General features: G+C 49.5%; 1 protein-coding gene across 7 annotated transcripts in view; it reads right to left on the bottom strand.

The window, feature by feature from the left end:
- Positions 1-17,904, bottom strand: part of WDR37 (WD repeat domain 37) — a 79,148-nt gene that overhangs the window by 12,742 nt on the left and 48,502 nt on the right. For 4 of the 7 annotated variants that reach the window (XM_049626767.1, XM_049626766.1, XM_049626765.1 and 1 more), the window contains 2 exons: positions 10,039-10,173; positions 9,482-9,596 (listed from right to left, as the gene is read on the bottom strand). In XM_049626767.1, the coding sequence (XP_049482724.1) occupies positions 9,482-9,596; positions 10,039-10,173 (250 nt within the window). Of the gene's footprint in view, positions 1-1,271; positions 6,017-9,481; positions 9,597-10,038; positions 10,174-17,904 lie in introns of those variants that run through there. The other 3 variants (XM_049626764.1, XM_049626769.1, XM_049626768.1) reach the window with 1 other exon arrangement.

The raw sequence follows: 17,904 nt of genomic DNA, 5'->3' as shown, positions 1-17,904 counted from the left end.
TACAAATATTCTCGTATTTTTTTGAAAAGTTAATGTTTTTCCTTTCACATATAATGTTTGCACTGGTTTTCTTTGGTGTGAGGTAGGGATCCAGATTCGTTTCCTGTTCCACATGGATAACTAATAACACTAGAACCATTAATTACACAGGCCACTTTCTTCCCAACTTGTGGTTCTAGGAGATGACACGTTCCAAATTTTCAGATACTTGAATCAATCTGATCTCTTCCTAACCTCACTGGTCAATTTCTCCAGTCCTGTGCCAAAAGTACATTCTATCTACCACAGCCCTGCCAGGCTTAGGAAACCATTTTCTTCTCCTTTCCTTCCTCCTGTTTTCTGGGATATCACATCAATCCTGGCCTTTGTTTCAAATAAATTTAGGAATCAGACTGTCAAATTCCCCCAAGAAACTCTGGAACAATTTGCATTTGAAAGAGCATTTATTTAATCTACTTGGCAATATGGGAAAACTAACATTTTTACAATATTGACTCTTCCTTTTTATTTGTTCATTTTTTTTAATGTTTATTTATTTTTGAGAGAGACACAGAATGCAAGCAGGGGAAGGGCAGAGAGAGAGGAAGACACAGAATCTGAAGCAGGCTCCAAGCTCCAAGCTGTCAGCACAGAGCCCGGATGCGGAGCTTGAACTCACAGACGTGAGATCATGACCTGAACCGAAGTCGGACACTTCACCAACTGAGCCACCGCGGCGCCCCTTATCTTCCTGCTTAAAGTTTGAGAGAGGGAGCATGAGCAGGGGAGGGGCAGAAAGAGAGAGAGGGAGAGGGAGGGAGAGAGAGAGAGAGTCCCAAGCAGGCTCCTCTCTGCTAGCACAGAGCAAGACAAGGGCCTGGAACCCACAAGCTGTGAGATCACGACCTGAGCTGAAATCAAGAGTCAGGTGCTTATCAACTGAGCCACCTGGTGCCCCAATATTGACTCTTCCTATTAATGTATGATGCTCTCTCATTTTTTTGTTTAATGTCTTGGTTCAAGTTTTTAAGTATTTCCATGGGTGATTTCAAGTCTCTATTTTTATCAGGTTTTTCCCACTAGGTACCTTATGTGTGTTTGTCCTTAGAGTAAGAACTTTCCGAATTCTGGGTGATTTACTATGATGGTTCTAAAATTGTAAGCCCATTAAAAAAAGAAAACCCACTAAAAAAAAAAATTACTTCTGCTCTAGTTCTAACTTACCACACTTCCTAACCCCCTTACATAAGGTAACCACATTTCATCATTTCCTTATCTTTTCAAAGTTTTTCTTTGTGGTTACCCTTGAAATTTTACTATGTATCTTACAAAGACAAAAGTTAAAATTTTAATCCCCCCAGCCATTAAAAAAAAAAGAAAGAAAGAAATTTAAACACTAACTGCAGACACCACTTTAGAGGGATGGGTGTTGGCATTTTGCCCACTCTGAAACCACTGCTCTGGGACTTTTTCTCCCTGTAGCATTTCAAGACGGTCCACTAGAGGAGAACTGGTGAAAACCATCCTCATTTATCGCCAAGTGTCTGCATCTCCCACTCATTCTTGAAAGACAGCTTTGCAGAGTCCAGGATTCTGGCTGCTTCTTCCTCTCAGCATCTGGAGCTCAAAGTGACTGGAGAGACACGGACTTCCAGTTCTAGTTCCAAACCTTCCAAAGGAGGGTTAGGTGGAGCACAGAAACACTACAGTCAGGGGCTGAGAGGTGAGGGGACACAGTGCCGAGGGTGAGAGAGGTGTTCTCTTCACTTCCGGACACCCCCATCAAACTTCGGGCCAGATTACGCCTCCTGGACCCTGTGTCTAAAGTGGCTCCAGGGCCCACAAAGCCCACAGGCATCACCTGTGCCTCAGAGAGCTCTCAGGGCTCCAGAGATCTGCCTAATCCAGTTTCATTTTGACCAAAAGCTCCTTAAAAATGTTTCAAGCTTGGGCGGCTCAGTAGGTTGAACATCCACTCTTGGTCTCAGCTCAGGTCGTATCTAACGGTTCGTGAGTTCAAGCCAGCACTGGGCTCCGTGCTGACAGTGCAGAGCCTGCTTGGGATTCTCTCTCCCTCTTTCTCTGCCCCTCCCCGATCATGCTCTCTCTCTCTCAAAATAAATATTTTTTAAATGTTTCAATAAAATTATTTTTAAGTTACTCAATACTTTTATAGGATTTCATTCTCAGCTTCTTCCCACCGTCATATGGACTATATAGCACACTTTGCATGTAACAATTTAAGTGTTCCCAATTTCTGAACTTAACTATTAATTTATTAAGGGAAACCAGAAAATCTATGCATAGTGAGACACATCTGAGTGGCATTTTGACGAACTTATAATAATAGCAGTTTTGCCTTTGGGATTTTTTTTTTTTTTTTAATATTTATTTAAGTAATCTCTACATGTGGGGCTCAAACTCACAACCCTGAGATCAAGAGTCACCCACTCTTCCAACTGACCTGGCCAGGCGCCCCGCCTTCTCAATCCTTTATACTAACATGTGAACTTCTAAATGTAACTGAAGACGTAATTGTGAAATTTGGATGCTAATCACATGTTTCTACAGGGTCAGGGAAGAAAGACAAGGAGTCCGTGAACTTCTGCCCTCTGGGGGCTGACTGAAGGCAGGGAGCCCGACCAGTGTAAAGAGGCAGCAGGATGATCCCGGGCCGGGACCGAACGTCTCCTCAGGTTCCCGCAACCACCACACCGCTTCGCCCACGGGGGACAGCGGTTGAAAGAGCAGCCAGTCCAGATGCGTACTGTCCCCACAGAACGAGCAGGGCCTGCTTTCTGTAAATGCAATTTTTTAAAGACTTTCAAACAAGCTTACTGCAGTAAGAACAGGGCAGACGTCTTATGAAACCCCTGAGGGACTCTGACAACACCTGCATTGTATCAGATTGTTAACTCCCTCCAGACACTGCCGGGGCGGACAAGCATACCTACTTGTCACTTAAAGGGAGCCCAGCACACAGGCAGGATTACAGACCTTTGAAGTCTAAAGTTAAAATTTTTCAAGTGGGCAATACTAGAATTTTCACCAAGGCAAAAAATTTAAACAATAAGTAAAGAATATGGGGCGCCTGGGTGGCTCAGTCAGTTAAGCATCAACTTCGTCTCAGGTCACGATCTCCCCATTCACAGGTTCGAGCCCCGCATCGGGCTCTGTGCTGACAGCTCAGAGCCTGAATCCTGCTTCGGATTCTGTGTCTCCCTCTCTCTCTGCCCCTCCCCCATTCATGCTCTGTCTCTCAAAAATAAATAAAACGTCTTTTAAAAAATTTTTAAATAATAAAAAAAGACTCCTAATAACATAAAATTTTTACAATAGTGATTACAGAATGTGGATTTTTAATGAATTTCATATGGCAATGAAGACATTCAACACTTAAAAACAATTACACCAATACAATAAAAACACTTGCTGTACACAACACTTATAAATGCATACTTTCCCCCCAAAGAAACTTGTTTTTCACAGATTTAAGCAACAAGTGATTTACATAGGATTCTCCAAATTCCAAAATATGTACACAATTTTTGTCTCTACAGAAATCGATGTGCAGTGGTTGAGAAAGAGTGCTGTTTTGTCCAACAACGTAGTTCTTACGAAACTTTCTATCAATACACATTTTCCAGTAACCACACGTTTTCCTTCCATTATCAAATGAAATTCTGGACATGTGAGCATACAGAACAAAACCACTCTCATTTCCAAACACGATTTCAGATGAGATCACATGTGGCTGATCACGACTTAATCTCAGCCACACAAGTACAGACATGCACATGGACGCTCACACATGCGCACACACACACGCGCGCGCGTGCACGCACACGCACGATCCCAAATCTCCATGACTCCCGAAAACACCACCACTAAGGCCACAGCAGCAGCTGAATGGAATCACGTCAGAGGACGACGTGGTCGTGATAGTAGGGTGTCCTGCTCCTGAGAACTCTCCCCAAAAGCATGAGGCCTTGTGCCCTCGTGGAGACGCGGGAGGAGTGAGGAGGTCGGCCACTCCCGTTGGCGAGACAGTGAGCAGCTGCCGGCCACAGAGGGCACTAGTTTGCAGAGAACTAAATGGCCATGAGAAATATTTATTTCAAAGCTTCCACTTTTTTTAATCCGGCAGAGATCTGGTTCTTAAGTCTGATTCAACTGTGTTTGTATACGTTTTTCAGTGCTCCTAACAATGATTCTAAGACACCCAGACATTCAAATTAAAACACAACAGGAGCCCAAGAGCGTGGACACACAGATTGGAGGCCTGAGGCCACCCGCACTCTGGCGCTGGGGGTGTGGTGCCCCTAGGTCGGCAGGGGCCGGATGGCAGGCTTCATAAATGACTTTCTGTGCCCCCCAGGCACCGACCTCAACCGCCCGTAGCAGGACGGGTTTCTCCTGGTCCTTCTTCCCTTCCAGACCGTGTCAATCATCTCAAAATCATTCCAGAGAATTTGGGGCTGGAATTCCTCACGAGGTACCACACATGGGACCCGAGCCACGGGAGCCTCAAGTGAGACGCGTTCACTCAGGACCCAGGGCGGCCCACGTGCTCCTCCGCCAGCCGTCACCACCGGAAGTGGGGCACCCACGATCGTCTTCACGGTCACCCTCTTGTGCCTCTCCAAGTGCACACACTCAAAGGATTAAAAATAGGAGGGCGGTACGCAGAGACGGCTCTTCATCAAAACTGTGACTGAGCAAGAAACACGAACTCACAAACAGCGGACAACAGTGAGTCCTGCGAAGGCAAGAGCGACGGGCTCGCCCAGGCAGTGGCAGGGCTGGCACGCGGGGGCGTCCCGGCTGCTGAAACGGGAGCAAGCTGCCGGCCTGCGACGCATCGCTGCAGCCGCCCATGCCGGCCGCTATGATTGTCTGTCCTGCCTTCGCAACTGAACTGGGCATCCCAGCCACACGCAGTGGCGAGACGCCCCCGGTCTCCAAACGTGCTGTTCTGAGGTAGTACTCATTTATTTGCATTGTTGGCTCTCAAACACCACCAAGGAAGTGAACCCCCTTAGAAATACGCAAACCAAAGTGTAGAATAGAAAATAAATAAGGTTTTGTTTTCAGGTAGCAGGCAGGGCCTTCTTCAAAAGGTCAAGTCACATTCAATGGATAAGTCATCTGTAACTTCTCAAAACTGTTTATAACCATGGCTATAAACTAAAGTGCTTTAAATTTTGCTTAGTATCTGAAATCAGTGATTAGAATCACATTTTTGAATTTGCTAACATGAGACCTCAGGAGATTGAAATGATTTTCCACAAAAAGAGCAGAAACTTTCTTTTCAAACGACTCTCCAAATGTAAAGTCTGCATCCTACTTCTGTTAGCGTCTAACATCCAGGTTGTTTCACGTAACTACGACGGGACGGAGTTGAAGCTCCGCGACGGCACGGCACACGCTAAAACCTCACGCGGAAGCAACCCTCAAGTCTTCCAGCGCACCTGCCGTGCGTCAGCCAACGCGGGTGCAGCTCCGCAACCTTCCCGGCACAAGGCAGACACGTATAATTATTCCAGAAACGCTACACTCTACTTGCGCCTCACAGTAAGTACGCGGGTTCACATTTAACTCACGCAAACGTAATGCCCTCCTGTCGGCTGTCAGACGCCAGCAACTCACAACACACGACGTGCTACGGGGAAGGGGCTTCGTCTCCACTGCACGGAGGGCGCCAGCACACACACAAGACGAAAATAAAACTTAGGACCATACGTTTTGCTGTACATTTCATGCAAGCTGGGTACAATGAGAAAAGAACATACAAATCACCCTCGTCAGGGCCCGACTCTCAGAAAAAGGGCTTGACCAACAGGAGAAAAGCGGCACCGGTCCACAGGTCCACGGTGAACCACGCGACTAAGGAACGCCGGCAACCTCATTTCTCTTGTAACAACGCAGGGATGTTGATGTTCCAGCCAATGGCTTGCCTGTCAAACCCGCAGGTGAACAGATTGCACATGGGGTGGTCCTCGCTCCACGCCGAGCAGCACACCATTCTTCTGTGGCCCTATTATCACACAAACCAGAATTAGTATATCCTTCCTAAGGCAGAAGCGCAATAAAACCTCAGCCAGATTTACAACTACACGAATCAAGGCGACGGAGTCGAAAGAAAAAAACATTAACGGGCGGCATTAGTCAATACGAGCCACAAACCGTGCACGTGGCAACAAGCTTTCAGCCACGTGCTGCGGAGAGGCCGAGGCGGGGCGAGGGGCGTCAGCACACGTGACCAAAAGCATTTTGTGATTCTTTAATAAAATGAGTAAGATTATAGTCAGGGAAAAAGAATATATGATCAATTTGGAGATTTTTAATGAGCTAGATAATATTTGGGAATAAAATAAATGAAATCCATTCAAAGACCTCAAAGACCATTTTAACAAATAGTTGGCTCAGGTAATAAAGCGGCCAGAAAAATACATTTCGTATCAAATAAAACAAGGATAAAATAAATGATCTTTCAAGTCAATTCCTGCTACCTTCAGGAAGTCCAGCTAAGTTATCAGAATGCTGGAAAAAATTACTGCCAAACACTAGCAGAGTTTTTAGAATGCGATATACCTAGTGTATACATGTAGAGACACAGCAATGCCTCGGCACATGTGAATATACTTCCAGATTAACATGATCACGGTCTAGTGATAAAGTACAAGAAACAGGATTAAGGAAAGCTGACAGAAAATCCAGAAGTAAAAGGAACACTCAGACGAATGGCACAGGGACACCACCACCACCCCCCCTCCCCCGCCCCCGGGTGGCTCAGCTGGTGAAGTGTCAGACTCTTGGTTTTGGCCCAGGTCACGATCCCACATTTCTGAGATCAAGCCCCGCATCAGGCTCTGCACTGACAGTGTGGAGCCTGCCTGGCATTCTCTGTCTCCCCCTCTCTCTCTGTCAATCTGTCCCTCCCCAGCTTGTTCTCCCTCTTAAAAAAAGAAAGGAAAAAAACAAGAATGGCACAGAAGTTCCCTGGTAAAGCATCCACATGTGGAAAGTGCTCTCTATGACAAAGAACACAACAGTCCACAAAACAAAGTATTGCCAACAGAAACCCACACAACAAAGGGTTTCAAGAGCAATGTTGCTAGGCTTCTTTGTTAAAAACCTCAGAAGAAAGAGGGAACGATGCATCCATTAACTGGCAGTGATCAGGACTCTGCACAGGAACCAGTTAAAGATCAGTCAACTCACGGCACTGCCGACAGAAACCCTCAGGTCAGGTGCTTAGTAAGGGGGTAAGGCAGGGCCAGCCAGCACGCAGAACGCTGGCAAAGCAGCACTCGCCCAGGACCCACCTGGAGTCCAGCCTCCTGTGTCCCTCGGACCCGAGCGCACAACGACATGCCTGGGGCACATGTGTACTTTAGAAACGCCCCGCCCCCCTCTCGGGTCACAATGTGCACACTGCACAGAGCGCTGCACACCGGCCACGGGCCAGTGTGCTTTCTGGAACAGCTCACAGACACGCTGCACCCAGAGCCTTGTCCCTTGGCCCCTCCAGCGCTCTACAGAGCTCGCTTGGCATGAAACACACTTTTGGGAAACACCACCTGCACTCTCCCCGAAGTAAAACAAGTTCACGCTTCAGCCACCTTCACTCTAGCTACCAATTTCAAATAAGGTTGTTGTTTTGTCTTCTTAAAGTCTGTCGGTTCAAAGAAGCCGGGGCGACAGAAAGCAGGGACTGCCAGCTGTGGTTCCAGGACACCGAGCCCAGCATTTTTCTATCTGAAGAAGTGTCACAAGTTCAGAATTAAGTGAAACGTTACTCATCAATCTTAAAAATAATTCTATTCAACACAACACTTCAGGAGGAAACAAATCCGAGCACCACAAATTCTACAGTTTCAACAGGGCTACCGTGTACAGACAACCAATGCGAGCTGCCTCCACGGGATCAGCACCACCAGAACCTCTCACAACTCCGTACTTTCTCGAGGAGAATGTTCTCAAAGTAGAAGTCGTGCACGCCCGACCTCGTGTTCCAGGCGCAGCCCTCACAGGCCGCACAGCGCCGTCAGGTACCACACATGGGTCCCAGCGTGTTAACGACGCAGCGCACATGCACAGCAGTGACTCTGCAGATGCCAAGCTCGAACCTTCCCTTTGTCGGGGGGAGGTGAAGATTTTATTAGGCACTCTAATTTCACGAGTACCTTTTCTGTGACGCGTACTCAAAGAATAGAGTTTCAAAATGAACTTAGGACAGTACGCATACAAGCCCCGAGGGGGACAGCAGGTGAAACCCCGTGTTGAGGGCAGAGGCCTTTCACGGAGAGTTGGCACCACGTAAAGTCAGGCCTCGCTGACAGCCAACACCCTTCGCCGTTGGCCTCTGAAGCCACCTTCGGTCTACAGCTCCTAACACCAGGGCCAGCCTGCGGGTCACAAACCACTCTGTGAGGCTTTACACAAGACGACGGGGGGCGCCTCCACAAGGGGTCGGCAGAGCCATGGCCATGGGGCAGCAAGCGTGGCAGGCGCTGGGGGCACAGACGCTGACTGCAGCGTCAGGGGCCACACGAACTGGCTCGCCCACGCGGCTATCACACTGACACACGGAGAAGGCCGTGGGAGGAAAAGGAGGGGGGCCAGGGGGCAAGGCTCAGTTAAGCACCAGGCCTGCAAGGGTGCGGCCTCAGCGATGGGGCTTGGGGGGTAGTGGGGGAAGATGGGAGGGGAGGGGCAGGGGGATGCAGGAGGGAGCGTATGGGGGGTTATGCATCACAACAACATCCACTGCCCCACAGGAGCCATCGGGAACCACCTAAGTGCGAACTCCCAGGTGGCACGCAGGGAATGTGCATCAGCAGGTCTGAGCCGCAGCCACAGCCACGAGCACCACACTCCCCCTCCCCCGCACCGTCTGGGCTGACTCCCAGCAAAGCTGCATCTAGATGGGCTTTTCCCGTCCTGCACCTGCCAGGGAAAGGGCTCTTCCGGTCTGGGCGGGGCGGGTCCTCTTCTGAAAGACGCGGCCCACACCTCTGCGTCCGAGTGAGGGCGCACACTTTCACTTGCCAAGAGGTGAGGCTGTGATGTCCCGGAGGGGGACTGCCACTATGGGCGCCCTCTGCTCCCCACACGAGACTGGGGGGCGGAGTGCGCCATCTCATTTAAGTTTAAAAACACGTGGCACACTCAGTTCAGGTACTGGGGAACCCTTCAACTTTAAATTTTGTGAGTCCTAAACACAGATCAAGTACTTCCAGTGAAATCTAGCGTCCAATGACAGTAGGAAAATAAGAATGTGACACCTCTGGTGTGTTTACATCGATTACAATTATAAAAGCACTTATGTCTAGTATATCTGGATAATTTAAACGTATCGTTAGTTTCTCTCTTTTTAGAAAACCTAAAATGACATGGGGCTCGTCGGTCAGTGGTGACCTAGGACGCAGACTCCACGCTGTCCCCAAGGCTCGCTGCCAACGTGCCGGGCGAACACGCGGGGCGAAAGCACACCTACCTGCCGGCTGCTACGGGGGAGCCGAGCCAGCCGCACGCCCGACATGTCAAACAGCCTCACTTGCCGGTTGTCATGTGGGAGGGCGATTATCTTCTGGCCGACGCATACATTGATCCTGCGAAGGAGAGACGAAGTGGGTTATGGATGAAGTCGGGACGGCACAAGTCTCCGAGTTTACAGACTATCACACGGTGGGAGACTTCGCACCATTCACGCTTCAAGGCAGGTGCTATCTGTCTGCAGCGTCAGCACACAGAGACCGAGTCACTTACCTGTAATCACAGTGACTCAAATGCAGCCCCACAGCATTTGTCCAAAGGTGGCTCATTCTTCTCCTTTGAAGTTCACCGCCCCAGCCCGATTTTATACTCACATTTCAGCACACAAGGGATACTAAATCTGCATAAGGATCAATAAAAAATAATCCCCCCTGCAAAAAATACTTCCCCGGAAGTCTAATGCACTTTTCCAAATGCTCTCTTAACCACCACATGTACATGAATAAAACACTGCATGACAAGCCACCCTCTCAGGACATAACAAGCAGCCCTCTTCACCTGTTGATGGCAGAGTCTGTGCGAATAGTCGCAATGGGGGACCTCATATTCCTTAAATCCCAGACCTTCACGGTGCGGTCATCGCTGCCCGAAACAACATTATCTCCCACGGTGAACACGGCCGAGGTCACGGTGCTACAAATAAAGGGCACAGGTTCAAAAGATCATCAGCAAGTCCCAGGATGCAGACACAAGTCCTCTCCACCTGCGTAATGAGCACACAATCCCGCTGCTAGAGACTGGTAAGGCAGGTGGAAAGGCTACTGGAGACGTGGAAACGGATAGTTGTCTCCGACTCCACTAACTCCTGCTTAAATCTCCCTGTGAGTGTAAACACAATGAGCATTAGAAAAGTACAGTCCATTCTACTCAGCTGTACCTTCTCAGGCAATGGAGCAAAGAGAAGCTACCGGAAGACATCGATTAGACAGAACCTGCCAAAATGTCTACATACTCGCACCTGACAGCACAAATGTAAAAAAAAAAAAAAAAAAGAAAAGAAAAGAAAGAAAAGAAAAAGAAAAATCCAGCCTAACTTTCAGTTTAATCAGAACATTGGAGAAAAACCCATTCCTTTAACTCAACAACCACCACCACCACCACCACCGATTCAAAAACGTGCCAAGAATTTAAACAAAACTTTCTCCATGGAAGATTCACAAAAGGCCAAAAAGCCCATGAAAAGATGCTCACTGTCAACCACCAGGGGAACGCAAATCAAAACCACAGCATCCCATCTCACTCCCCTTAGAATGCCTTCCATCAAAAAAACAGAACACAAGTGTTGGTCAGGACGTGGAGAAAAGGAACCTCATGCCCTGTTGGTGGGAATGCAAGCTGGTGCAGCCACTGTGGAGGACAGTGTGGAGGCTCCCTGTATAGTTAAAAATAGAACTACCCTGTGATCCAGCAACACCACTACCGGGCACGCATCCCAAGGAAACGGTTCAGTACCCTGAAGAGGTACCTGCGCCCCCATGTTCACAGCAGGCAGGACACGCAAACCACCTAATGTTGACACACGAATGTACAAAGAAGATGGGATGTGTGTATGAACAACAGAGTCTTACTGGGCCATAAAAAAAAAGACGGAAATCCCGCTGTCATCACGGGGATGAATGTGGACACCGTGCTACATCAGGCAGTGGAGGGGGGCCCACGTGTGACGCACAGAGAACAGGGGGAGGAAGGGAAGCCCGGACTTGAAGCCAACGGCCCCTCTGAACCCCCTCTCAAACGCAGAGGAGCGTCAGGCCTGGCCTGGTGCAGAGGCCGCGACAAGCTGGGAGGGACTCTGACGCCCGGCCTCCCCCGTGGACTCCGGTTCTCAGGGAGTTGTGGCCAAGTTAAATTTCAGTGAACATTCTGCTAAATTAATGAAAAAAGTCTCCACAAAAGACCGTCTCACCTTATGTTAATGAAATGCTGAAAGACATTAGGTTTTTAATAAATCACCGTCCTGACAGGTATTGTAGGGCATCAAAGGGAAAAGCTGGCGCGGGGGCCATGGCTCTCAAGGCACCCTCGGACTCGGGTCCCCGGGGGAACCCACTGTGCCATGACTGCTCACTGGAAAAGCTCAGACTCTGCCGAACTCCAGCCGACTCATTTATCTTGTCGCCGAGAGCAGCCGGGCGTGTGCTTCCAGCTGACAGCGCACTACCTTCTCACCGCACACCACTGGCCGATCTGGAACATTCCGCTCCCTCCGCGGGTCTCAATCACCGGAGAGACTGTAATGCTAGCACTCCTCATTAGGACTAACAGCTGTCTTCCCAGTCACACAGAGACACAAAGCTGTTTTGCATAACAATCTGCTGGAATTTCATAGTTAAGAAAAAAAAAAAAAAACACACGATGTGTGGAAAATGCTGGCCCGGAAATGCCAAGCAGTGCGCTCTCCTGGCCCCACATCAGAAACAGCGCAGAGCCCCCCGCTTCTCACCTTTCAGATGGAGCTCCCCGCAAAATCAAGAGATCCGTTTGCATCAGAAGGACAGAGCAGAGGAGCAAGCACTCAGGCAAGGGCAGGGGCGTCCTCTGGACGGGAGTCCGCCTTTGAAGGGCGCATCCAGGAGGAAATCAGTGGGGCCCATCGCCCTACCAAGGACGGGGCAGTGTTCATGACATCCCTGCGGCCCAGCACAGGCCGGCAGGACAGACCACACCTGCCCTCACGCCTGCACACAACGGAAGACCTGTCCTGACCACGTCCTCCCTGGCTACCGCTTCCCACTTCCCAGACCGTCCTTTGAAACTAAGCCCCGCACAGACGAAGCAAGTCCTCTGCAGCCTGCCCTAACATGGAGGGTCCTGGAGACCACACGCACTGTGCCCGGCCCACCCGTGTACTCCTCAGTGCACACACGATGCACATGGGCCTGTGTCTTAAGATCTCAGACAAATAAATGGAAAACAACCCTTTTCCAAATGATACATTTCTGAATACTCCTTGATGGCGAACTCTCAAAAAAGCAGGCCCTAAGATAAACATTTAAAGGAAAAGTCACACTTGTGTCACATCTGGTTCGCTTTCAGGATCTGGAATTCAAATGCTCCCGGAAGAAAGAAGTTAAAGCAGCGCCAGCTCAGTATCTAACCCGGTCCCCCTCCTCCCTGAGCCTGTCTTCGGCAAACTGAGACGTCGTCACCGACAGGACCGAAGTGCAGGACCGCCCACTCAATGGAGCAGGTCCCGCTCGCCTCAGGGAACATGCCACAGCGGACAAGGTGGAGTGGGCAGCGACGGGACAGGGGCAGTTTTCGGGCAACAGTGTAACTGTGACACTGAAACGTGCCGCTGCTGGGACTTGTGACAATACTTCAGAGAAGCTTCGCGATCACCAGGGTCATCATGCCGCAGCGATGGCTGCGAGCGGCATCACAGGTGCATCAGAACGGTGCCTTTCGTTAACCAAGCTCTCCTCCAGCGCATTTTATTAATTGAATCAGTAACTTTTCCATAGACTATTCAAAGATGATCATTCTACACAACTTGATTTAAAGGGGTTACAGAGATTTTTAAACAAGGGGGTTACAGAGAAGTTAAACTTAGGAAGATTCACAGGGTAACCTCATGCTTGTAGTATCAAGGGCCAAGGCTCTGATTTCCTTTCTGTGAAGCCTGGTCACTATTTCATTCTGATCAAACAATGTAACAGCCAAGCATAAATAAGTTTCGAACATTTGTAATTACATCAACAACTGTGACACGGGGCACCTGGGGGGCTTGGTCGGTTAAGCGTCTGACTCTTGATTTCGGCTCAGGTCTTGATCTGGGTTCGTGAGATTTTGGCTCTGCGCGGTCAGCAGGGGGCCCGCTTGGGATTCTCTCTCTCCCTCTCTCTGCCCCTCCCCTTCTCTCTCTCTCTCTCAACATAAACAAACATTAAAATACAAATAAGTTAGGTGAAGAGTGATCTCCCTCAGGTTTTAATAACCTAACTGTCCATTCCCTTAGTTTCTGAATTCAAGACTTTGCTAGTTACGTGCTGATGCGCTCACAGCCAGTGTCCCAATGTCAGCATCACGTGACTCTGGGCATAAAAACTAGGATGTGAACAATTTAAAAGGCTTCCCTTCTTTTTTAAATCTTCCAAAAGGAAAACTGTTTCTACATCAGCCTTGAAATAATATGATACAGAAAAGCCCTGTTCATCAGAATAACCAGGAAAATTGAAGTTAGAAAGGTATTAGGAACCGTAAGATTTTTACTCTCCAGAAACTGCAAAGTCGAAGAGAGAGCGCTCTTTCCTGAAGAAGCCCCAGAGGGCACGGGTCCGTCCTGGATCTGAGGTGAGCTGTCACGGGCCTGGGAAGACCCCTCTTCTTCACCTGGACGTCCCTCACACCACAGTGGGGGTGACTCCACGTAAACCCCGGGCTGCGGGCGCCTGAGGGCCCTTGTGGCCCGGGGACCGTGTGCAAACACGTTTCAGAACTGGGGGTGTGAGCGCGTCCACCAGAAGTGGCACAGGACACACGGAAGATGATACACGTATGACATGTGGACACATGCACACGCATGTGCTGGCATACCCACCAGACGTGACACTGGCTGCACGGAACACGACGTGTGTGCATGTGTGTGTGCATGAAATGAGCCAGAACTGAGCTCTGACACAGAAGTGACGCTCCTTCAACTCTCTGAGGAGCAAGTGTCCTTTACGCCAGCATATGACTTACTCACGGAGGGAGCCTGAGGGGCGAGACACCCTTGGCACCAGGAGGCACCCGTGGGCCCCACACTCAAGCACCCCCTCACTCTGGAAGGTCAGAATTAGCTACCAGCACCGCCTTCCAACACCTCACATTTCCTTACTCATCCAGAGGAGCAACCCAAGCGATGGGCCCCGGTTTTTTAACACATGTGGAATTCACACTTACCTTCCCAGGGGGCCCGGAGTTCACAGCCCCTCCCCCAGGACAGGTGCCGCCTCGGCACAGGGCACTGCTCTTCACCAGACATGTCACGGGCATCAGCAGTCACGGTAACGTGGGTGGGGGAATGCCACGCACACAACAGGAAAGCACTTTCATCTGTCAAGTTCACTAAGCTTCCGCCAAACTATACTCCCTTAAGCAAAGGTTCCGACTCTAAAGCTGGTGACTCTCCAGGACTGTAAGTCTTGGAGCCCCATCCACGCATCAGGCAAGGAGCCCAGGAGACCAGCGAGGGAGGGGGTGCAGGGCTCCCCAGTGCCGAGTCTCACAGCAAGCCTGCCTGCACTCATGGGATTCCAGGGACCATTGTCACATGACACCCTTGACAGTATCCAATCACCTCCAAGTCCGTGCATCCCACGCTGACCCTTGGACAGCCCGCCACAGCACGCTGACGGCAACCCACTCCTCATACGGGGCTGTCCTCAGGCACACCCGCTGGTCCGAGAAGCTGACTTTGCACACGCTGTTCCTGGCCCTCCCTGCAGGGACGCTTCACCAGACGGGTAAGGGGGGGGACATAGCACTCAGTCCACGGGAGATGCCAACACAGAAAAGCACTTCCAGGGAGCCAAACCTAAACACTCAGAGCAGAAACAGCACGTAGGAGGTCGCTGAATGCACCCAAAGTCCCTCTCAGAGCACCCACTTAAGACGGTCTTTTTTTGGGAATGCAAGCTGGTGCAGCCACTCTGGAAACAGTATGGAGGTTCCTCAAAAAACTAAAAATAGAACTACCCTACAACCCAGCAATTGCACTACTAGGCATTTATCCACGGGATACAGGTGTGCTGTTTCGAAGGGGCACATGCACCCCCATGTTTATAGCAGCACTATCAACAATAGCCAAAGGATGGAAAGAGCCCAAATGTCCATCAATGGATGAATGGATAAAGAAGATGTGGTATATATATATACAATGGAGTATTACTCCGCAATCAAAAAGAATGAAATCTTGCCATTTGCAACTACGTGGATGGAACTGGAAGGTATTATGCTAAGTGAAATTAGTTACAGAAAGACAAAAATCATATGACTTCACTCATGAGGACTTTTAAGAGACAGAACAGACGAACATAAGGGAAGGGAAACAAAAATAATATAAAGACAGGGAGGGGGACAAAACACAAGAAACTCTTAAATATGGAGAACAAACTGAGGGTTACTGGGGGAGTTGTGGGAGGGGGGATGGGCTAAATGGGGGAGGGGCCCTAAGGAATCTACTCCTGAAATCATTGTTGCACTATGTGCTAACTAATTTGGATGTAAATTTAAAAAAAAAAATAGTAACATTTAAGAAAAAAAAAAGACAGTCTTTTTTAGGGGCGCCTGGGTGGCTCAGTCGGTTAAGCCTCTGACTTTAGCTCAGCTCATGATCTCACAGTTCAAGAGTTTTGAGTCCCGCGTGGGGCTCCATGCTGACAGCTCAGAGCCTGGAACCTGCTTCAGATTCTATGTCTCCCGCTCTCTGCCCCTCCCCTGCTCACACTTTGTCTCTAAAAAATAAATAAAAATTTAAAAAAAAAAAAAAAAAAAAAAGACAGTCTTTTTAAAAAAGTCCTGGTCCTTGAGGGACTTTGGAGAAAACACTAAGTGGAGCATCTCACTCTGAGAACAGAAAGGAAATGGAGCATGACTCTGCTCCGTCGGCAGCACCCGCACCCCTCGGGTCCAACGCCACGGCCGAGTGCAAGCAAGTGCGGACGCCTGGCGGGTGATCCGAGCCCACCGGGGCCTGGCGTGGGCAGGGGCCAGGCACACGCACCACGCCAGCTCTGCCATCGGGCGGCTGCTCTGTCCCCACTCTGCTCGCCGCACGCCTCGCGCCGTGGCTTCTGCTGACACGTGCAGGTTGGTCCGGACACGACTCAGCTGTGAACAAGTCTGTGACGGCGCAGAGTCAGGAGGTGCTTAGTCTGTGGTCACAGCCTGACGATCTTCTCTTGGGTCATTTCGGTGCGAAGTGAAGCGACCTGACAGCTCACGACCAAGCTGTCAAGTACACTGAGTTAAATGCACTAATTTCCCTGAAGTCCTTATTTTTATTAGTTCCCTATCAGCTCTACTTAAATGGGGAATTTTGAAAACGTAAATAAATACTACATCTCCTCTTACTTTTAAAAACTATACTCCAAATTGGAGACAACTTTCAAATGCATCAGCCGCGGACTGTTAAGGAAACCGCGGGCCCAAAGCCGGAGGTGCAGGGAGTTGCAGGGGCCACATGGGACACCCCCCGAGGTCTCCCGGAGCAAAGCGGCGGCACCCGCAGAACGGCCCCGTTCACAAGAAAACCAGCCTCGCCTGCGTGCACGAGGTGCAGAGGACCCGGCCCAGCAGCTCGAGACGCACACAGTATTCGCTAACATCCCCTGCTCGTTTCCAGGACACCATGACAAAATGTGTGTGAATACAAATGACACTTGCAAAACCACACCTTAACACGACCACTGGGGCAGAATACCAGAAGTTGACACAGTCCAGGAGTCCTTTCTGTCTCTCAACCAACTACTGCCAGTAGTTACAGAACTCTCTACACCTTCTCAAAACAAAATTATTTTCAAACCATCTAATCAAAAAGAAGACAGGGGCTCCTGGGTGGCTCAGTCGGCTGAGTATCCAACTCTTGATTTCGGCTCAGATCATGATCTTATGGTTCATGGGATCAAACCCTGCATCAGGCTCCGCGCTGACAATGTGAAGCCTGCTTGGGATTCTCTCTCCTCCCCTCTCTGCCCCTCCCCCACGCGCACACACATTCGAGCATGCACTCTTTCTCTCAAAATAAAAATAATAATAAGGGGCACCCGGGTGGCTCAGTTGGTTGAGAATCCAACTTCAGCTCGGCTCATGATCTCACAGTTCATGAGTTCAAGCCCCACATGGGGCACGTGCTGTCCATGAGAAGCTTGCTTCAGATTCTCTGTCCCCCTCTCTGCCCCCTCCCCTGCCTGCATGCACATGCTCTCTCAAAAACAAACATTTAAAAAATAATAAAAATAATAATAAAAAAAAGACGACTGAACCAGACTCTCAGGCACTTGGGCAGGGAGTGCAGAACTGCAAGAGGCTTAGGCTCAAAGGCATTTGAGGCCAGCATGATGCTACGGGCCCTTCTGGAGCCATCCCCCAGTACTGAAAAGAAACCGTGCAGCACAACACGCTCCCCACATCCTCCTTCTCCTCCTCCCAGACAAGGGCTTACAAGTGGCTACCAAGAGTAACAGACTTACAAACCAAAAGCAGTCTACCAAAATCTCAGCCTCCCAGGTGGTCTGTCACCAGACTGCCATGCATCCACCCCTACCACGGGCCTGCATACAAGCTGAGTCACTGACCAAGCACAGAATTCAAGACTTAAATCAACCACTATCCAATTGAAGGGGTCATGATGTCGAAAGGCTTTCTTTTTTTTTTTTTTTT

The sequence above is a fragment of the Panthera uncia genome, chromosome B4 (assembly GCF_023721935.1).
Source record: "Panthera uncia isolate 11264 chromosome B4, Puncia_PCG_1.0, whole genome shotgun sequence".
Classification (NCBI taxonomy): domain Eukaryota; kingdom Metazoa; phylum Chordata; class Mammalia; order Carnivora; family Felidae; genus Panthera; species Panthera uncia.
This window is presented reverse-complemented; position numbering and strand designations above follow the sequence as displayed.